At 39.4% G+C, this 23,064-nt stretch overlaps 1 protein-coding gene across 2 annotated transcripts in view; it reads left to right on the top strand.

The window, feature by feature from the left end:
• Window positions 1-23,064, top strand: part of TAPT1 (transmembrane anterior posterior transformation 1) — a 69,101-nt gene that overhangs the window by 38,618 nt on the left and 7,419 nt on the right. The window contains exons 4-13 of one of the 2 annotated variants that reach the window (XR_015250566.1): window positions 198-360; window positions 2,808-2,943; window positions 4,245-4,342; window positions 4,522-4,591; window positions 5,842-5,922; window positions 14,282-14,391; window positions 15,777-15,836; window positions 16,210-16,278; window positions 17,104-17,455; window positions 17,692-21,635. Coding sequence is in view for 1 of the 2 variants with exons in the window: in XM_086705388.1 (XP_086561514.1) it covers window positions 198-360; window positions 2,808-2,943; window positions 4,245-4,342; window positions 4,522-4,591; window positions 5,842-5,922; window positions 14,282-14,391; window positions 15,777-15,836; window positions 16,210-16,278; window positions 21,643-21,719 (864 nt within the window). In the remaining variant the exon portion in view is untranslated. The other variant, XM_086705388.1, reaches the window with a different exon arrangement.

A 23,064-nucleotide genomic window follows, 5' to 3' on the forward strand; every position in this document is an offset into this window, starting at 1 on the left:
ATTCTGGTTTCACATCTTTATATTTTGTACTCGACAGAAAACTTCACACTGCTGAATAGTCAGTAGAATTTGTTAGTTCTTAAAATATCAACGTAATTCTCATTTTTATTTTTGTATGCCAGTGCATGTTCAGTAAAGATTATTTCGAGAACACATAAAATAAAACTCATGTTTTTATTACTTCTTATGCATTTCAGGGACAGACGTTTGCTTCAGCCTGCTCAGGTGTGTGACATCCTGAAGGGTGTCATTTTGGTAATCTGCTATTTCATGATGCACTACGTTGACTACTCCATGATGTATCACCTGATAAGGGGGCAGTCAGTCATCAAGCTGTACATCATCTACAATATGCTCGAGGTGAGTTAGGGCACTCACACGGTCGGTCTAGCTTCCCAGACCGTGACAGGCTTGGCTGATGCACAGACTTGGGGCCTTCTGATATGGAATACTTGTCCGCCGACTCTAGTATTAGGACTGTTGTTGGCCTTGATGTTTATAGAGTCACTTAGAGACCTTGTTAAAAATACAGGTTCTGATTAAGTGGTTGTGGTCTGAGGCTGGAGAATCTCATCCTGGCGAGATGGTGCCCACTGCTGGTCCTGGGTCCCCAGGGCGTGTATTGTCCTCAGATGGGAGAGAAGGGTGCCTGCTGCCTGGAGTTTAGTCAGAACCCCCATGAGAATATAAGTTGTCAGTTGTTAGGGAAATTTGTTTGCAAATTCATTGGAAACCCACGTATACTTTTCACTGGACCTTTAAAAATTATGGAAAAATGATAGGATTGTATGTGTTTGCTATAATAGATTTATATTTTAACGTGCTTTGGAAGTTTTTCATAGAGCAAGCAAACAGAAGTTTCCCAATTTCTCCAAGTACTTAATATTTTTAATACAATATATTTCACTTTAAAGCAGTCAACCTATGAAAATCTGCTTTCATACAAAAATAATTAGCTACACAAAGCAAAAAAAAAAAAAAAAAAAAGGCTTTGCTTTAATAAATTCTTAAAATAGTAAGTAAGCTACCCTAGGTGATACAGTAAAACTTTTGAGATTCAAATGCATTTTCCTATACTACTTCTCAGGGACACAAGTAAAGTCTCCTTACCTTTTAAGTGAGCCAAGAAAGGACTTTCCCTACTGAGTTGGGCAGATGGAGTGGTGCGGGGACTGCCGGCCTGTCTGCTCTGAGACTGCATTGCTGTGGTGGAGGAGGGTTCTCCGTATCGTCACGGAAGCCATGGAACTCTGGCCGGTCCTGGTTACTCCTCAATTCATTGACCAACATGACTTAAAACCACACCCAGCTTCCTGATTCTAGGCTCGTTGCCTGTGCTCTCGTTTCGGCCCCACCAAGCAGGATGCAGATGGTGGGAGTGGGTTTTTGAGGCAGAGTAGCCGCCCCACTCTCCCCTCCCTCTCACATACAGAAAAGCCCGGGCTCATCTCCTTCCTTCTGCCGCGTGAGTGGCTCTTCCTGCCAGTAGCCTACTAGTTCCCTTCCCCGCCTTCCCTCATAGGGGATTGTAGGTGCCGAGGGCTTCTACCTACCCCCAAACGTAATGCGCCCCCTAGTATACGAAGCCCTCTACGGGGAGGCCTCAGTACTATTATTCGTGAATAGGCCTTAAGGAAAAGGGTCCGTAAATTGCTGATCAGAACGGCTGAAACACATACTCACTTTGCAGACTACGGTTGACGACGTGGCTTCAGCACAGTGGACAGGAGTCCAGACTCTCATCTAGAGATAAACCGTCTCTGACCGAACCCTGCTTCTTCACTTACTGCCTTGCTGTCCTGAACTTGGCTGCAGGTTGCCAAGTGTCTGTAACTCTTACTGTCTCACCAGTGAACCGCGGGTGCTAGCGGAATTAGGAACGTTCAGTGAGGCAGTACGTAGGGCTTAGCACGGTGCCACACATGCGTTGAGACTCCCCGAACGGTGGGTAGCTCTTATGTCTTCCTTTAGCAAATATTTAATCAACAATTTCTGCATGCCAGGCACTGCCTTTAGACTCTAAAAATCCAGAGGTGAGCAAAGCCTGTTCTCATGGAGCTTATATTCTGCAGGTGGAAAAAAGACCATAAACAAGAAGATACTAGGAAATGATAAATACCATGGTGAAAAAGAACAGAGTGATGGGTTAGAGACTGTGGGAGCCCAAGGCTGATGATCTGGGTGTGGCTGCACATGACAGCTGAAGCCTGAATGACCTATGCCCTCCTTTTTTTGTTTGTTTCTTTTGTTTTTAATTTCAGTGTGCTTCCGATTATTTATCATACTATATTCATAGAGATCAGTCCCTGAAAATGTTTTTAGGAAGTAAATCTGCATATTATATACTATGTAATTAATCCAAAACAAATTACAGCTACCATTGTTTACAAATATTATATTTTTCAAATTATATATTTGTCCTCAAGGATTTAAGTTCAGACCCTGAATCCGAATTTAGAGAATTAAAACTGGAGGACCCATGATTTTCATGTGCCTCTCCCTTTTATCTTTGCCCCCATGTAAGACACTCCTTGTTATAAATATAGATAATGAGTCTAAATGTACAAGAATCTGAGCACTCACTGTATGTGAGAGAATAAAGAAACACCCCTGCATAAGTAAACAAAGATCTCTGTTCTTTTATAGCTTGCCTTCCAGCGGTATTTAAAAATCCCAACTCAGTTGGGATTGAGTTGCATCTGAGTTACAGTAACATACTTCGGTGGAATATTAAGAAACACGTTGCAGGGAAAAAAAAAAAAAAAAGAAAGAAAAGGAAACACCTTGCCAATAATTTTTCTCCTCAGGTAGCAGATCGTCTGTTTTCATCATTTGGACAAGATATATTAGATGCTCTCTACTGGACAGCAACAGAGCCTAAAGAAAGAAAAAGAGCCCATATTGGAGTGATTCCTCACTTTTTCATGGCCGTTCTCTATGTCTGTATCCTTTAAACTTACTGGAAATTTCAAGTCAGTGCATATTGTACATCATTTTATTTGGTTAGCTGCTTCTCAGATTTAAAGGGGGAGGAGTGTGTATCCTGAAGATTAGTGTGAAATGTCTGCTTTCTTTTGATAAATTGGCTGTAGTAGTGATTATAAATTAAAGAGACTTGTGTATGCTTGCTCCCTTTAACTGGGAAAAAACAGCTCTCGTCTCAGTGTAACTGATTATATGGAAGAACTTGAGAATGAAGGGTTTATATTTATACATACTTTATGTGATCTGTATAACTTTCATACCCACACTGGAATTGTGTGGAAGTTATCTTTAAGCCTGTGAATTCTTTGTTAAATCCTACGGCTTAAAATGTATACGGCTCATCTAGAGGTAGAATTTGAAATTGGTTGAGAGGAATTTTGGAGGTTTTATCTCCTCTGTTCCCCACACCCCATCTTAAAGCTTTTCTTTTGAGAGCAAAGGCTTTACTAGATAAACTTTGTGTGCACGTGCGTGTTTACCCATACGTACATTTGTACACACTCGTGAGCAGCTGCACTTCAGTTCCACGTGGGGTCAGGGCTCCTTCACGGGAGTTGTACTGTCTCTGAAAGAGTGAGACTTGAAAGGATTGGATTAACACTTGGAAAATGAAGGGACCAAGTGGGAAGACTTCTGTAAGCATAAAAGTTTGTTCCAAGTACAGGAAGTAAAATAGCTACTCTTTTCATGTAAACGAACTAGTCCAAGTGTAATACAGATATCATGCCTGCAACTTGTGGATGTTTTCAAAAATGACATGTAAAGAATCTTCATTATTAGACATTTCTTATTATCTTACAGTCCCCATCCCCTGCAGAACTACAGAGGTGAGTTGCTTCCAGACTTTTACTTTGTGTGCTTTTCTGTTTAGAAGGCAAATTAGCTAAGTCTCTTTTCTCAGTATTTATCATAATTTATTCCATATATTTAACAAACTGTTTTCAAGGCCTGTTTGCCAGGCCTTGTGCCAAATACCAGAAATCCAGAAAGAACCAGACAACCATCTTCCAGGACTCAACGGTCCAAGTGAATGGATGCGCAGAGGCTCATTTCTGCTTTCGTTTCACATGGGTCCCGTACGTCTTACCTGTCAAGTTCGTATCACCTATAGCTAATAAGAAAACAAAGCATGAACGCAAGACTGGATTTAGAAAGCACAACCATGCCCCCCTCCACATTGTTCGCTTTCAAAACTGTATAGTTGTATCTATTGATATCACGTGAAAACGGGCTTTTTCCTTGATGTCACTCCCCACTAGTTTTGCATGCAATTCTCATCATGGTTCAAGCAACCACTCTCAACGTGGCTTTTAACTCACACAACAAGTCACTGCTCACCATCATGATGTCTAATAATGTAAGTATGAGGTTTCATTTTACATTTTTGAGGTCATACGGCACTTTAGTGGTAATATTCTGGGTGGGACAAAGTTATTTTTTTTCATGTTATCTACTCTCCAGGAAGTTTTATATGTAGCATGTCCATTTTTTCATCTATTATCATGATAAAAGTCATGTTTTTGTTTACTATTGCAGTTTGTTGAAATTAAAGGAAGTGTTTTCAAGAAGTTTGAAAAGAACAATCTTTTTCAAATGTCTAATAGCGGTACGTACTCTTGGCTTCTACAGGCAGCTGTATGCAGTATTGTTTCGCAGTTCATTCTGAAACTGGGGTGTCACATTGCCTCCAGGTTACGGTTTCCTATACTTAAGCTCTGCTTTCTCTTACTCCCTCAACATCTGCACCGAGTTTTCTATTCTCCAGGTTATTGTAATCTCAAGATATTTAACATGGTAAAGGGTAAAGAATGGCATAGCGCCTTACAATACTTTCAGAGTTCCCTCTTCATCCAGAAATTTCTTTGTAACAGATGATATTCCCTTTTATAGATGTGGAAACTAACACAGAAAGTAATTTGACTTCCCCAAGGTCACCCACACAGACGCTAAGAGCAGAGTTACGACGTAACCCTCAGATTGTCTCTCTGTTCTCAGCTTTTTCAGTTATGCCTTACTGCCTCCTTACTACCTTGAGAAGCCTGAAGGCACAACATCTATCCTGGAATTATCTTTCATAGTTATGAAAATCAAAGGAGCATAGTGGCTTGGATCTCAAAGTATAGCCCAGGGAACCCTGGCGGGGTATTCCTGAGACCCTGAAAGAGAGTTCACAAGTCAAGACTGTCTCATCAAAATATGAATATGTGATTTATCTCTCACCACATTGACATTTTCACTTTGGTAAAAAATGGAGTTGAAAAAGCCCTAAGGAGATGCCACTGCACACACCCCAGAGTGGCTGCTCCTGTGGTGTGACAGTGCCGAATGTCGGCAGGACATGGAGTGATGGGCATTCTCAGGATTTGGTAGTGTGAGTGGAAGACGTTACGATTGCTCTGCAAAAACTTCTGGCAGTTTCTGATACATTGAAGTATTTGCCTGTCGTGCAACTCAGCAGTGAGAACACATTTTCACAAAAGACTTGTACCAGAAATATGACGGCTTTATTCATAGCAGCCAGAGACTGGAAACAACCCAAATGTCCATCAGCAAGAAAGCAGATAAACAAATGGTAGTTGAGCCATTCTGTGAAACCTTCCTCAGGTATTAAAAAGAAAAAAAACACTGATCTGTTCAACCATATACAAAACTGGAATTTCCATACTAGAATTAAGTCAGTGAAAGATGTAAATGCCTTACCAATGTAGCATCATCCTATATATAAAATAGTGTATTTATTTTGCAGACATTTGTACATAATAATACTTTGATCACATTCCAACTAAAAGAAAATTATACATGCACTATATTACTATTATTTATATGCAGTGCAGTATTTATGTTAATTTTTTCCAGATATTAAGGAACGATTCACGAATTATGTGCTTTTGCTAATTGTGTGTCTACGAAACATGGAGCAGTTTTCTTGGAATCCAGGTATGTAACTCAACGAATATAGTGCCTTCGAATTTTACTCTTGAACCAAAAATCATTCTTTTATGTGAAATAAGATGAATATTGCAGAGAGCTTCAAAAACATCAGCCGTTCAACTCCTCGGGTATTGAAAATACCTGTTTCAGTAGGAGGGATTGAGTATGTTCTCTGAGGTGTGCCAGGATGCCGCGTCACGGGAAGCAGTCTTCAGCCGGCATTCCCTGTGAATCTCACGGTGTCTCTAGAGCGGTGGACTCGGTGGTGAGCGGACCCTGCTGGGCGGACCCTGCTGGGCACTGCAGCCTCTTTGTTTATTTATTTAACGTGCTGGCGTTATCTAAACATAGCTCTTTTCCATTTACAGGGTTCACCAGAAAAACTTTTGTTCTTTATTAACATTTGTCTCTTACTCGTTCACTGCCTATTAATCGGCATTTTGAATAAGGATAAATTGAAGAAATATAATGTAAGGCAGTAAATTTGGTTACTTATACACCTTAAATCAGGGTTAACAGGAAGTTGTGAAAATTCTATGAATTTTGGGGGTACCTGCGTATCTCGGTCGGTTGAGCATCCGACTCTTGATTTCGGCTCAGGTCATAATCCCAGGGTTGTGGATGGAGCCTCATGTCAGGCTCTGCACTGGGTGTGGAGCCTGCCTAAAATTCTCACTCTCAGCGGGGAGTGGATAGAAGCCAGAGACAAAGGAGTGGTGCGCGATTGCTGATCGGGGAGAACAGACTTTCGATACTAGAGACTGGGTAGCTGGGTGATGCCATTTTCACCCCATCTGCACATGTGCATACACACCTACAAGTGCCATGACATCCACCTCAGTAGGCTAAGCAGCGCCATCTACAGCGCCGTTACACTAAGCCCCACCCAACTGAGCCACCCTTGCTCTTCAGGAACACCATTAGTCTCTCCACCTGCTTAGTTTATGGACTATAAAGTGCTTCAGAGTTTGACTTCTAGGGGAAAATGTTGTAATTTCAGTCGTATTGCAGTCTGTTCGCTAATACTCAATTTACTTTTTTTCTTTTTTGTTGCTTCTTGAATACAGAGAGAGAAAAAATTTATTTTCAAGTTTTTAAAATGTTTTTCTTTAATTTTTCTATATTTTTTATTATTTATAAATTTTTCAAATTCTATTTTACTTCCATCATTTCATTTTATTCTGTTTCACTGTATGCATTTTTCAAATTTTCAAACGTTTTCCTTCTTTCTTTTTTTTTTTTTTGTTACCTTTTTTCTTTAATCTATCAAGCTCTTTTCAACAACCAGACCAAAACACACCTAGGATCTAGCATCATTTATTTGATTTTTTGTGTGTGTTGTTTTTAATTTTTTTATTTTAATTTTTTTTACCTTAATTACTTTTCTTTCTCCAAAATGACAAAATGAAGGAATTCACCCTGAAAGAAATAGCAGGAAGAAACGACCACCAGGGACTTAATCAACACAGATATAAGCAAGATGTCTGAACCAGAATTTAGAATCACGATAATAAGAATACTAGCTGGGGTTGAAAATAGATAAGAATCCCTTTCTGTGGAGATAAAAGAAGTAAAACCTAGTCAGGATGAAATAAAAAATGTTGTGATGAGCTGCAATCTTGAATGGATGCCGTGGCGGCAAGGATGGATGAAGCAGAGCAGAGACTCAGCAATATAGAGGACAAATTTATGGAGAAAAATGAAGCAGAAAAAAAGAGGTAGACTAAGGCAAAAGAGCACAATTTAAGAATTAGAGAAATCAGTGACTCATTAAAAAGGAACAACATCAGAATCATAGGGGTCCCAGAAGAGGAAGAGAGAGCAATAGGGGCAGAACGGTTATGTGAGCAAATCGTAGTGGAAAACTTTACTAACCTGGGGAAAGACACAGACATCAAAACTCAGGAAGCACAGAGGACTCCCATTAGATTCAACAAAAACTGACCATCAATAAGGCATACCCTAACCAAATTCACAAAATACTCAGGCAGGGAGAGAATCATGAAAGCAGCAAGGGAAAAAAAGTCCTTATCATACAAGGGAAGACAGATCAGGTTTGCAGCAGACCTATCCACAGAAACTTGGCAGGCCAGAAAGGAGTGGCAGGATATATTCAATGTGCTGAATCAGAAAAATCGGCCAAGAATTCTTTATCCAGCAAGGCTGTCTTTCAAAATAGAAGGAGAGATAAAAAGTTTCCCAGACAAACAAAAATTAAAGGAGTTTGTGACCACTGAACCGCCCTACCAGAAATTTTAAGGGGGACTCTCTGAGAGGAGAGGAGACGAAAAAAAGAGAGAAAGAAAGAAAAAAGACCAAAGGCAACAAAGACTAGAAAGGACCAATGAACTCTACCAGAAACTCCGTTCTACAGGCAACATTATGGCAGTAAATTCATATCTTTCAGTACTCACTCTAAACATCAGTAGACTAAATGCTCCAATCAAAAGACATAGGGTAACAGAATGGATAAGAAAACAAGATCCATCAATATGCTGTTTACAAGAGACCCACTTTAGACCTAAATACACCTTCAGATTGAAAATAAGGGGATGGAGAACCATCATGCTAATGGTCAACAAAAGAAAGCCAGAGCAGCCATAGTTATATGAGACAATCCAGACTTTAAAATAAAGACTGTATCAAGAGATGAAGGGCATTATATCATAACTAAGAGGTCTATCCACCAAGAAGACATAACAATTGTGAGCATTTATGCTTCAAATGTGAGAGCACCCAAATATATAAATCAAGTAATCACAAACATAAACTCATCGATAGTAATACCATAATAGTAGGGGACTTCAACACCCCACTCACAGTAATGGACAGATATCTGAAAAGAAAATCAACAAGGAATCAATGGCTTTGAATGATACACTGGACCAGATGGACTTAACAAGATATATTGAGAACATTTCATCCTAAAGCAGCAGAATTCACATTCTTCTCCAGTGCACTTGGAACATTCTCCAGAATAGGTCACATTCTGGGGCACAAATCAGCCTTCAACAAGTACAAAAAGATCAAGATCATACCGTCCATATTTTTAGACCACAATGCTATGAAACTTGAAATCAACCACAAGAAAAAATTTGGAAAGGTAACAAATATTTGTAGACTAAAAAACATCCTACTGAAGAATGAATGGGCTAACCAAGAAGTTAAAGAGGAAATTGAAAAGTACATGGAAGCCAATGAAAATGATAACACCACAGCCCAAAACCTCGGAGACACAGCAAAGGTGGTCATAAGAGGGAAGTATATGCAATCCAGGCCTTCCTAAAGAAGGAAGAAAGATCTCAGATACAAAACCTTACCTTACACCTTAAAGAACTGGAAAAGAAACAGCAATTAAAACCTGAAGCCAGCAGAAGACAGGAAATAATAAAGATTAGAGCAGAAATCAGTGCTATCGAAACCAAACAAACAGTAGAACAGATCAAGGAAACCAGAATCTGGTTCTTGGAAAGAGTTAACAAAATTGATAAACCCCTAGCCAGTTTGATCAAAAAGAAAAAGCAAAGGACCCAAATAAATAAAATCAAGAATGAAAGAGGAGGGATCACAACCAACACAGCAGAAATACAAACAATAATAGAATATTATGAACAATTATATGCCAACAAAATGGGCAATCTGGAAGAAATGGACAAATTCGTAGAAACATATACACTACCAAAACTGAAACAGGAAGAAATAGAAAATTTGAACAGACCCACAACCAGTAAAGAAATCAAATTAGTAATCAAAAATCTCCCAAAAGACAAGAGTCCAGGGCCACATGGTTTTCCAGGGGAATTCTACCAAACATTTTAGCAAGAGTTAGCACCTATTCTCTTGAAACTGTTCCAAAAAATAGAAATGGAAGGAAAACATCCAAACTCTTACTATGAAGCCAGCATTACCTTGATTTCAAAACCAGACAGAGACCACACTAAAAAGGAGAACTACAGACCAATTTCCGGGATGAACATGGATGCAAAAATCCTCAACAAGATATTAGCCAGCCGGATCCAACAATACATTAAAAAAATTATTCACCACGAGCAAGTGGGATTTATACCTGGGATGCAGGGCTGGTTCAATATCCACAAAACAATTAACATGATTCATCACATCAATAAAAGAAAGGACAAGAACCACATGATACTCTCAATAGATGCAGAGAAAGCATTTGACGAAATACAGCACCCTTTCTTGATAGATACCCTCAAGAAAGTAGAGATAGAAGAATCATACCTCGAGATCATAAAAGCCATATGTGAACGACCTAATGCTAAAATCATCCTCAATGGGGAAAAACTGTGAGCTTTCCCGCTAAGGTCAGGAACAAGACAGGGATGTCCACTCTTGCCACTGTTATTCGACATAGTATTGGAAGTCTTAGCCTCTGCAATCAGACAACACAAAGAAATAAAAGGCATTCAAATCGGCCAGGAGGAGGTCAAACTTTCACTCTTCGCAGATGACATGATACTCTATATGGAACACCCAAAAGATTCCACCAAAAACCTGCTAGAACTGATCCATGAATTCAGCAAAGTTGCAGGATATAAAATCAATGCACAGAAGTCAGTTTCATTCCTATATACCAATAATGAAGCAACAGAAAGAGAAATCAAGGAATCGATCCTATTTACAATTGCACCAAAAACTATAAAATACCTAGGAATAAATCTAACCAAAGAGGTGAAAAATCTATTCTGAAATTATAGAAAGCTTATGAAAGAAATAAGTCACACACGCACACACACACACAGGAAAAATATTCCATGCTCCTGGATAGAAAGAACAAATATTGTTAAAATGTCAATACCACCCAAAGCAATCTACATATTCAATGCAATCCCTATCAAAATAACACCAGCATTCTTCACAGAACTAGAACAAACAGTCCTAAAATTTGTATGGAACCAGAAAAGACCCCAAATAACCAAAGCAAGCTTGGAAAAGAAAACCAGAGCAGGAGGCATCACAACCCGGACTTCAAGCTGTACTACAAAGTTGTAATCATCAAGACAGTATGGTACTGGCACAAAAACAGACACTCAGATCAATGGAACAGACTAGAGAACCAGAAATGGACCCACAAACATATGACCAACTAATCTTTGACAAAGCAGGAAAGAATATCCAATGGAATAAAGACAGTGTCTTCAGCAAGTGGTTCTGGGAAAACTGGACAGCGACATGCAGAAGAATGAACCTGGACCACTTTCTTACACCGTACCCAAAAATAAACTCAAAATGGATGAAAGACCTCAATGTAAGACAGGAAGCCATCAAGATCCTCGAGGAGAAAGCAGGCAAAAACCTCTTTGATCTTGGCCGCAGCAATTTCTTCCTCAACACATCTCCAGAGGCAAGGGAAACAAAAGCAAAAATGAACTATTGGGATCTCCTCAAAATAAAAAGCTTCTGCACAGCGAAGGAAATAATCAGGAAAAATAAAAGGCAACCGACGAAGTGGGAGAAGATATTTGCAAACGACATATCAGATAAAGGGCTAGTATCCAAACTCTTTAAAGAACTTATCAAACTCAACATCCAAAAAACAAATAATCCAGTGAAGAAATGGGTAAAAGACATGAATAGACGCTTCTCCAAAGAAGACATCCAGATGGCCAACCGACACATGAAAAAATGCTCCACATCACTCATCATCAGGGAAAAACAAATCAAAACCACAGTGAGATACCACCTCACACCTGTCAGAGTGGCTAATATTTACAACTCAGGCAACAACAGATGTTTGCGAGGATGTGGAGAAAGAGGATCTCTTTTGCATTGTTGGTGGGAATGCAAACTGTTGCAGCCATTCTGGAAAACTGTGTGGAGGTCCCTAAAAAAATGAAAAATAGAACTACCCTACAACCCAGCAATTGCACTACTAGGTAATTCATCCAAGGGATACAGGTGTGCTGTTTCGAAGGGACACATGCACCCCCATGTTTATGGCAACACTATCAACAATAGCCAAAGTATGGAAAGAGCTCAAATGTCCATCGATGGATGAATGGATAAAGAAGATGTGGTATACATATACAATGAAGTATTAGCAATCAAAAAGAATGAAATCTTGCCATTTGCAACTACGTGTATGGAACTGGAGGGTATTATGCTAAGTGAAGTTAGAGAAAGACAAATATATGACTTCACTCATACGAGGACTTTAGGATACAAAACAGATGAACAGAAGGGAAGGGAAGCAAAAATAATATAAAAAACAGGGAGGGGGACAAAACATAAGAGACTCTTAAATATGGAGAACAAATAGAGCATTACTAGAGGCGTTGTGGGAGGGGGCAATGGGCTAAATGGGTAACAGGCATTAAGGAATCTATTCCTGAAATCATTGTTGCACTATATGCCAACTATCCTGGATGTAAATTTAAAAAAATAAATTTAAAAAATTCTCCCTCACTCTCTCCCTCTGCTCCTTTCCCCCCACTAACATGCACCGTCTGTCTCTCTAAAATAAAATAACATTCTATGGATTTTCATCATCCATTCATAAAGCAGACATTTACATAAGGCTGGGCACTGTGGCCCGCACAGACAGTACTGAGATATGTGTAGGACTCTCAGGCTAATAGTGACAATAGGTAGTTAAACACAGTCTGGTGATGCTGAAGTGAGCTTGGTGGGGAAAGGATCATGTGCTCAGGTGTCTCAAGTAATTAAGAGTTTTTTGTTTGTTTTTTTTATTTCTGACATTTTTAGACAACCTTGTTCTTAAGGAACAAGCTTATTTTTTGCATTTCATTCATTACCTTCAATGCGATACACTTTCCAGGCTTTTAATAACTTCTTGTTAATTTATTTTGATTCATTGCTAGTCCAGTCTTCGGGTACCTATGAGAAACCAGAAACAGATGTTAAGTGAGATATATGATCTTGGAAATACATTTCCAGAAGTAATTTTCTTGTGGAAAGCATAAGATGAAATATATTTTACGGTGGCTTGCGTTCCTGTCTGAATAGATCCAAAGTCTGCCTGAGTTGTGGCAGCAAAGCCGTGCTCCACACACTGGGATTTTCCCTGTGTAGCTGCGTTCTTGGTTTACAACTACGGCAGCTAATATGGTGTCTGCATGAGGCTGGGTAGAGGGCATGTGTGGCTGGTCTCAGCAGAGCCCACATGGGATCAGCAGTCTTGAAGCAAGCTGTTGTGCCAAAGGACAGTAGTCCTAAGCCTGCTGACAGCTGGAGGTTTGAAGTCATATTCTCATTTGTCCTGGGACTTTCAGCAAATTGCTTGGGTCTTCTTTATTACTGCTATGGCGGTGTGATGAAAGGATCACTTAATGTTGGTGAGTCATCATTCCTTCACTCTCTCTTTAGTTTCTTTTTTTTTTAATTTCTTTTCTTAAAAAATGCCATTTACGGAAGCTTCCTATAAGCCTGCAAGATCATGAATAACATGAGAGTAATGCTAGCTGTTTTGTGTGCCAGGCACTTTGCGCTGTCCGTCTTTATTCTCATAGTGGTGAAATACAGATGCTTTTTATTTTGTAGATTAGGAAACTGAAACTTAGGTCATGAAGAAACTTGCCAAAAGTCATGTAGCTAGTTAGTGGCAGAATTTGACATGGAAAAAAGTTTCCTGATTCCCAAAACCTCAACGCAATGCCAGACCCACTAAAACCGTCAGCTCGGATGGCCTGAGCTGTATTCTCTCCACCCTGCCCTCCAGTGCCCAGATCCCAAACTGCCTAGGACCTTGTTGACATTTCTAACCTTTTTCTTGCTCTGTCACACTCTCACATCCTTCTTCAGGGTCTTAGGAGGTTACTTGTTTGCATTTTTTTATCAGGTACTTGGTACTGAATTGACATTTTAACAAATAATGGTAAAGGTGCGCAAACTTGACAGATTGCATCTGTGGGATACTGAAATAAATGATCAAAATCTTTGAATCTTAGGGAGCAAAGAGAGGCAGATCGTTCCATTGACTCCAGCACATGTCCCAACTAGCTATTTACTAGCATACCAGGCAGCTATAGAATTAAAGGGTTTTATAACAAGCCTGCTCAATTAGTCGTCCTAGCAGCGTGTTAGCTGTGTGAAGGAATTCAGGGGCTCCACTCACCTCTGTGACCTGCCCCTCAAGGGCTTGGCACAGAGAAAATACAAAATAGGTTATCTATTGAGTGTATTATCCTTTAACTTGTTAAAATAGAGGTTTTTTGATAATTAATTGAATGCTAGTTTTGCCTCGGTTATCATTTATTGGCAGCATTATAGTTGAGCCATGTGGAGATTGCAGATTTCTGTAGCTGCCTGTGTGATACTATTATGGTACATGATACCCCGTTCCTATGAAGAGATTCAACTGTCTCTTTTTCCCTGCACTTTCTAGATCACCTCTGGGTGTTGTTTCCAGATGTCTGTATGGTGATTGCATCAGAAACTGCTGTGGATATTGTAAAACATGCCTTTATCACCAAGTTCAATGACATTACTGCAGATGTATGTATTTTAATAAGCAATTCAGTGTTTAATGTTGACTGCTGCTGCTTAATATTATGAAGTTGTAAGATGACGAGTCCAGGTTTACTGCGTTTATAAAGATAAGAGTACTACTACTTTAAATTTAGAATTATAATTTTCAATTTCTGAAAATTATAGTACAGAAAGTATACTATTTCAATGTTGAACAGTCCTGTTCCATACTTTTGGTGGGACTATAGTTCGGCCAATAGTTCAGGTCAGAGTAGAGTGTCACTGACTCAGAATCATTATAAACTGTTAATAGCATCATAATTTGTTTACTTAAACTTATACAAATCCCATTGTTTCTATTTAAGCATTAGACTATCAAAACTGTTCCCTCTGGCTAGGTTTTTTTAAAGTATTTTATATTTAAAAATGGATTTTTTTTCTGTGATTATAGATTTCTGAAAAGTTCTAGAAAACAAGAGCCTTATACTTTTTGGTGAAAGCATTCGAGAGATTTGTTTTGTGTTTCAGCCAGCTGTTCTGTGGAGTTTCCAGAAATAGACATGTGCTGTAGGCTCAGGGTACAAAACCATGGGAGTTCCTAGCATCTTCCCCATTCCTGCCTCAGGCCCAAAATAAACATTAATTTCATCAGTTTCCTACATTTTATTTGGTTTATACTTTGTCTTGTTATAGTACTGTCTCAGAAGGTACTATTTCAGAAATCTAATGTGGTTGCAACTGCTACTGTGTGATGATTTGATATATATTTAAATAAGATTTTGTATTCTTTTGTAAAGCAGTGATCGAGTCATTTCACTGTTTACTCTCTTGGCTTCCTCAGTACAGAATGGAATCATCTTCTCAGCATCTGAAGTCAAAATTAATAAACTTGATTCAGTGCAGTTTTTAGTGAAATGACAGTTTACAGTCCCTTCATAACTTCTATGTTCTCTCAGTTTTATATCTTGCAGAGCATCCATTTTTTGAAGAAGGCATCATTATCGTTATATATAGACAGTCTATGTACATATATATATAGTCAATAATTTTTTAAACTTTTCATTTAAAATGTCAAATTTATATATATATATATATATATATATATATATATATATATTACACTACTTAAAATAGCCCCTCTTCCCCAAATTCTAAACTCTCAGTGTCATAATCATTGACTATTGCTCTTTGAAGGGAAATGTTTGAAAGGCTCGTAAACATAACAGATGGGGGAATTAGGACTATTTTACCCTTACTCTAGGAAGATAGAGAAACACTACCCAGATGTCTGCTTGGTGATCAGCACCTTTTTCCTGGTTAATTATTAAACATTTTCATCTACAAAGTCTGAATCTGTGCACGTTGTATATTTGCACTATATTACTTAATATATCACTTTTATTTGTCTTTAGGTCTACAGTGAATATAGAGCCAGCCTTGCTTTTGACCTTGTTAGCAGCCGACAGAAAAATGTGAGCATTATAACAGAGACATAGTCTGAAATTAACAGTGGTTTAATTTAGCATGGAATATTGGTTAAGGGAAAGGTCCATAAATTTCAACTTCCTCTTAATCTCTGTTCTCTACACTGTGTTTAGTAAAATAATAATAGTCCTTAATATTAAGCAGGGTATGATTTCTGTAGTATTGTAATAGTTATACAACTTTGGATTTAAAACTTCTTATGAACATTTAGATAATGTTCACAGTATTTTACTCAGTTACTCAGTAATAGGTGCCGGCTTCTGTTTTTGTGCATAGTCTTGCCTGTTGAGAACATTTGCTGTTGATGAGTGGAAGCGAACCTTTTAAATGCCGTAATCCTTCTCTGTTTTCTCTGTCCAGGCGTATACTGATTACAGTGACTCTGTGGCACGGAGGATGGGGTTCATTCCTCTCCCACTAGCTGTTTTAGTAAGTTCATACTTTTTTCCCTTTTTTTGTGATGAGAGAGCCATCATTACAGAATACTAATAAGTGGATTATCATTAAGTTTATTTCAGAAGGACATGATATAAAATGGGAAGGAAATTTTAAGTTGTGGCATTATGTTTTTGGATTTTGAACTGTCCAGTAGATAATTTTAACAGACCATTTTATGTAATGGCTTTGCTAGCAATGGGAGTACTCATTTTTACTTACTCATTTGGCAAAGATTTTTCTTTTTGAATGGAGATGCCTAGTGGTAGGCATTGGCATGGCCACTGTAGCATGTATTAGCGGAAGTATAAGAAGTCGATCCAACGTTTCTAAAAGGCAGTTTAACAGTATAATGCTTTGATGCAGCAATTCCAGTTCTAGGAATCTATCCTAAGAAAGTAGTTATAAAAGGCACATGATGGTTTATAGGCAAGATTATGCATTGCAGTGGCACTTATAGTAGTAAAATTTTGGAAAGAAATGAAATAGGTTAAATAAATTATGGTATGCTCAAATGAAGAAGTAGTCTTTATCCATTATAGTCATTACTTTTTAAAATTTTTCCAAAGTTTTTACAATGAAAATTTTTACTGTTATACCCAGAAAATATCATATATATATTTTTTTTCTTTTTTTTAAGTAATAGCACTGAAATGTATTAGATCAATCCAAGATAATGTCACCAACCTTGAATAATTTAATGAATTGCTCAGAACAGCCTTGTAGAAAGTTACTAGCCACATCAGGCTGTAATAATATTAATTAAGAAGATTTGCTGGCTGCACCTGTATTTGATTATATTCCTTGTTGGCTACCTAGTCTCACATCAAAACAAATGCAACCATCTTTTTGCCAAAGGACATCTAGAATTCTCCTGTAGATGCAAAGTGTCATGGAAGTCAACTAAGAGATGTAAAAAGAGATGTAAGTGATACCAACTGTATTTTAGACCAGTTTGCCTGACCTTTTTTTAGAGGAAGGGAGATTGATAAATTTAATGTTATGTATATTTCATCGTAACTCTCCAGACAGCCACATCCCAAATGTTTTCAATTCTGTTAGTAACTTGTTTATTATATAATAATATAGCTTTATTTTGTTTGGGAAGAGAAACTCCTAGAATTTTGGAAAAACAGGATATTTTAAAGAGTAAAATTCTTGGGGCGCCTGGGTGGCGCAGTCGGTTAAGCGTCCGACTTCAGCCAGGTCACGATCTCGCGCTCCGTGAGTTCGAGCCCCGCGTCAGGCTCTGGGCTGATGGCTCAGAGCCTGGAGCCTGTTTCCGATTCTGTGTCTCCCTCTCTCTCTGCCCCTCCCCCGTTCATGCTCTGTCTCTCTCTGTCCCAAAAATAAATAAACGTTGAAAAAAAAAATTAAAAAAAAAAAAAGAGTAAAATTCTTTATAAGAGATTGATAAAATACTAAATTTTTCTACATTTGTTTCCTACAACTGGAATCATGATACATGTAGTATAAGGATAAACCTAGGTTGCCTGACTGATTTTTTTTTTCTTTTAAGGATTGGTTAAGTGATTGGATTTAAATGTGGCCCTTCTTTGCAAATAATAATTGACTATCTAATAACTTATTTGCCAGAAAACTCTATTCATAATTAATATAGATTTTCTTAATTTAGTATTTTTAAATTTTTCTCCAGCCTTTATTTTATTCCTTAAATGAGTTTTTATGGTTGTTATAGCAAAAGATTTAAGTTTAACTAATAATTGATCAATGAAATGCTTAGGGGGTTATTTTCAGACAGGGTTATGCTGTTATGCAGGAATCCAGAGGGTTTTCTCCTCCAGCGCTTTTCTCACAGAGCTCCAGAGTGAGCCAGTAGCTTTGGCAGATAGCTAGGAGCCTTGAAGAATATTCCAGGGCCTCAGCAATCCCACACATTCTTTAACTGAGGCCCACGAGTGACAAAATTTCTCTCTAAATGCTACCTTATGTCCTAAAATGCATTTGTGTCCAGGAGAAGTAAAAGAAATTATTTATTAAGGTCTTTTTTTTTTTTTGCAAGTAAATTTCTTTATTTATAGTAACTGCTTTTGAAGTCTCATTTAGGCATTGTGTGGTTTCATGCATATTATTTTTTTAATATGAAATTTTTTGTCAAATTGGTTTCCACACAACACCCAGTGCTCATCCCAACAGGTGCCCTCCTCCATGCCCATCACCCACCCTCCCCTCCCTCCCACACCCCATCAACCCTCAGCTTGTTCTCAGTTTTTAAGAGTCTCTTATGGTTTGCCTCCCTCCCTTTTTTTTTTCCCTTCCCCTCCCCCATGGGTTTCTGTTAAGTTTCTCAGGATCCACATAAGAGTGAAAACATATGGTATCTGTCTTTCTCTGTATGGCTTATTTCACTTAGCATAACACTCTCCAGTTCCATCCACGTTGCTACAAAAGGCCATAGTTCATTCTTTCTCATCGCCACGTAGTATTCCATTGTGTATATGAACCACAATTTCTTTATCCATTCATCAGCTGATGGACATTGAGGCTCTTTCCCTAATTTGGCTATTGTTGAAAGTGCTGCTATAAACATTGGGGTACGAGTACCCCTCTGCATCAGCACTCCGGTATCCCTTGGGTAAATTCCTAGCAGTGCTACTGCTGGGTCATCGGGTAGATCTATCTTTAATTTTTTGAGGAACCTCCACAGTGTTTTCCAGGGTGGCTGCACCAGTCTGCATTCCCACCAACAGTGCAAGAGGGTTCCCGTTTCTCCGCATCCCCACCAGCATCTATAGTCTCCTGATTTGTTCATTTTAGCCACTCTGACTGGCATGAGGTGATATCTCACTGTGGTTTTGATTTGTATTTCCCTGATGAGCGACGTTGAGCATTTTTTTTTGTGCCTGTTGGCCATCTGGATGTCTTCTTTAGAGAAGTGTCTATTCATGTTTTCTGCCCATTTCTTCACTGGATTATTTGTTTTTCGGGTGTGGAGTTTGGTGAGTTCTTTATAGATTTTGGATACTAGCCCTTTGATATGTCATTTGCAAATATCTTTTCCCATTCTGTCGGTTGCCTTTTAGTGTTGTTGATTGTTTCCTTTGCTGTGCAGAAGCTTTTTATCTTCATGAGGTCCCAATAGTTCACTTTTGCTTTTAATTCCCTTGCCTTTGGGATGTGTCAAGTAAGAAATTGCTGCGGCTGAGGTCAGAGAGGTTTTTTCCTGCTTTCTCCTCTAGGGTTTTGATGGTTTCCTGTTTCACATTCAGGTCCTTTTTCCATTGTGAGGGTTTTTTTTGTGAATGGTGAAAGAAAGTGGTCTAGTTTCATCCTTCTGCATGTCGCTGTCCAGTTCTCCCAGCACCATTTGTTAAAGAGACTGTCTTTTTTCCATTGGATATTCTTTCCTGCTTTGTCAAAGATTAGTTGGCCATACTTTTGTGGGTCCAGTTCTGGAGTCTCTATTCTATTCCATTGGTCTATGTGTCTGTTTTTGTGCCAATACCATGCTGTCTTGATGATTACAGCTTTGTAGTAGAGGCTATAAAGTCTGGGATTGTGATAATATCACAATGGGGAAAAACTGAGAGCTTTTCCCCTAAGATCAGGAACATGACAGGGATATCCACTCTCACCACTGTTGTTTAACATAGTGTTGGAAGTTCTAGCATCAGAAATCAGACAACAAAAGGAAATCAAAGGCATCAAAATTGGCAAAGATGAAGTCAAGCTTTCACTTTTTGCAGATGACATACATGGAAAACCCGATACTCCACACCAAAAGTCTGCTAGAACTGTTATGTGAATTCAGCAAAGTCGCAGGATACAAAATCAATGTACAGAAATCAGTTGCATTCTTATACACTAATAATGAAGCAACAGAAAGGCAAAGAAACTGATCCCATTCACAGTTGCACCAAGAAGCATAAAATACCTAGGAATAAACCTAACCGAACATGTAAAAGATCTGTATGCTGAAAACTATAGAAAGCTTATGAAGGAAATTGAAAAAGATGTGAAGAAATAGAAAAACATTCCATGCTCATGGACTGGAAGAATAAATATTGTTCAAATGTCAATACTGCCGAAAGCTATCTACACATTCAATGCAATCCCAATCACAATTGCACCAGCATTCTTCTTGAAGGTAGAACAAGTAATCCTAAAATTTGTATGGAACCACAAAAGACCCCAAACAGACAAAGTAATATTATGTTAAGGTCTTATGGAAATTAAACTTTAGACCTATGTATCTTAAAATTACCTAAGAATATATTAAATAAAAATGAAATTACTTAAGCCTTGAAGGGGGCAGATGGCTTGCCTTTCATATTCATGAGTCAAATCCTAGAGCCATCTTAACTTCCATCCCAAGTGTGTGTCCAGGGGTCGTCTGCCCGTCACAGCCTGTGTGAGAGATGGAGACTTCCATATCCGTTTTCTCCTAAGGGACCTTCACTGGGCATACTACAGTCCCTTCTGTCTGCACCCAGCTGTTCTTTTACTGAAAGCATTTGTAAATAGTGTTTAAACTGTGTCTTAGGATACTTGTTTAAGACGCTCTAGTAGACTTGATTTGATGATAACTTCACATTGTGGATATCAGTTATTTTCCCTGACTTTTCCATTTCCACGCAGCAGTCCCCCTAGACCCTGATATGCGGGTACATTATGAAGCCTAACCTGGAATGTGTAAATATTTTTTGGTGACAGATCCCACCAGATTTATTCTACACATTTCCAAGGACAGTGCTGTTCAGCCTATATTTCTCTGAGATAAGGAAGAAAACATGTGTTTAACCATAACTATCCAAAAGAGATAGAAAATGTCCATCCTTTATAATTAATTTTGTAATACTATTCAGGTTTTTTTTGGTAACAGTACAAAACTCCTAAGGCTCCCTTCTCTCTCTCCTCCCTGTAGGTCCCTTTGGGTTCCTAAAAAGAGTCCATGAAAGACAAAGCAAGAACAAGGAAAATGCCCACCAAGTGGTTCTAGCTCTGGTCGGGGAGATACATGCAGTAGGATGAACCCATTTGTATTTCCCAGAGTGACTTTTCATTTAAAGATCAGCTGATTTGCATCTCTGTGAGGTACAACTAAATGTGTCACTCATGAACCTGGATGTAGTGCCCGACTTGACACTCACCGGCAGCTGAACGTGGCATCTTAGATTTGCCTGAACAGACCCAAATCAGCCGCAGGAGTTGTCACAGGCAGCCAGATTGTATAGGAATTGTCAAAGCTTGACGACATACTTGGGTTCAGACAGGGGCCACAGGGGTGCACCTAAAGTGTTAAAATCAGTGTGAACAGGTCTTTAAATATTAACTAATAACTCTGTGATTGTGTGTTTTGTGTGTGTGTGTGTGTTGTTTCGGTTTGTTTCTCACTAGCTCATCAGAGTCGTCACAAGCTCCATTAAAGTGCAAGGAATCCTGTCGTATGCCTGCGTCATACTCTTCTATTTTGGGTAAGATTAACTGTTCTGGAACATGTTTTTTGGTTATACAGTAAAGTACAAATACAGGATGTAATGGACAGTAATATCAACCACCTCACACTGTAGCCATTCTCACTGTCCCGGGGTCCCCTTAGCAGCACCTGCCTCCAGGTGTGTCCGTGACTTGCTGAGTGAGACTCAGTTAAATGCGCTGCTATTTGGTACTAGTATGAACAGCACTTTAGATTTTATTTTAATCTTTAGCGAAAGGAGTCCGTTAAAGCTCTTTCTGCTTAGGATTTCAGTTGTACCCGTATTTCCTCTTACGATAAAATCTGCCATCACAGTCAGACATTCTCCTGTGTTTAAAAACACCTTTAACTCCGTTAATCCCTGGGGCTCCCCGCACCGTGGCTTTGCTCAGGTTCTAGGAGGCGGATGCCTCCGCGTGGTTGTCAGGCCTCTGTCCCCGCATTGTCCCAAGCCGTATCGTCAGCACCTTGATCCGTGGCTTTGCTCTGACACGAGGCACGTAAGAAACTGCGTTGAGGCAAGGGGTCCGGGGTCTGGATTTCCCCTCAGGTCCTGCCCCTTCTTCATACTGCAGGGACTGACTCCCAGAGTCTGAAGCTCAGGGGACCACACACCTCTCTCAGTTTTTTGACATTAAAACCCTGAGCTCCTCCTCTGGTCCAGATGCTCACACAGCCCTCCAGAGTTCTTGGCATTGTGCCTCGTCCTCGAGTGGTGTTGCTGTCATTGCTCCCATGTTTGTTTAACAGAATATTCTTGTATTTTTCTTGTGACACAACCCAGGAAGTGAAGCATGTGTGCACTACACCTAAAAACCTTCGTTTAGTGACTGTTGTGTGTGCGTAATTCACCAAAGTGGACGCGCTTCAATCCAAATGACTGAAAAGTCACGACCTTCCCCCATGTTTCTCCCCCATCTTGTCACTGTTCCCCCCGATAGCCCAGAGAGGCATACCTGCTCACTGATCTTTCCCCTCGACTGATGTGTCCTGATTCGCCTTGGATCAGGGTAGTGCCCGGATGACCCTCTCCTCCTCCAAAATCTTTCCCAAACCACCTTGTCCGTGAAGCCTTCTTTATTCCTTAACTCCACCAAGCCCAGGACTCTCCCTTGAGTACAGACCAGTCAGAATTCAGTTGACCCTCCTAGCACACAGTGCTCTGTCCCCACCCCCACCCCCCCAGTTTCAGCCTCTTTCCCTCCAGGCTTGCTATGGCCAAGCTGCAGAGGGAAGGCTCGCAGCCTCTGCCCTCCTCATCTGGGCAGCACGCCTCAGTCAGAGCCCTCTAGGCGCCAGGTACTGGTCCTGGGGTGGGACCAGTGCCCTGCCTTCATGGCACT

This window comes from Puma concolor, chromosome B1 (assembly GCF_028749965.1).
Source record: "Puma concolor isolate L17-30 chromosome B1, mPumCon1.1.hap2, whole genome shotgun sequence".
Classification (NCBI taxonomy): domain Eukaryota; kingdom Metazoa; phylum Chordata; class Mammalia; order Carnivora; family Felidae; genus Puma; species Puma concolor.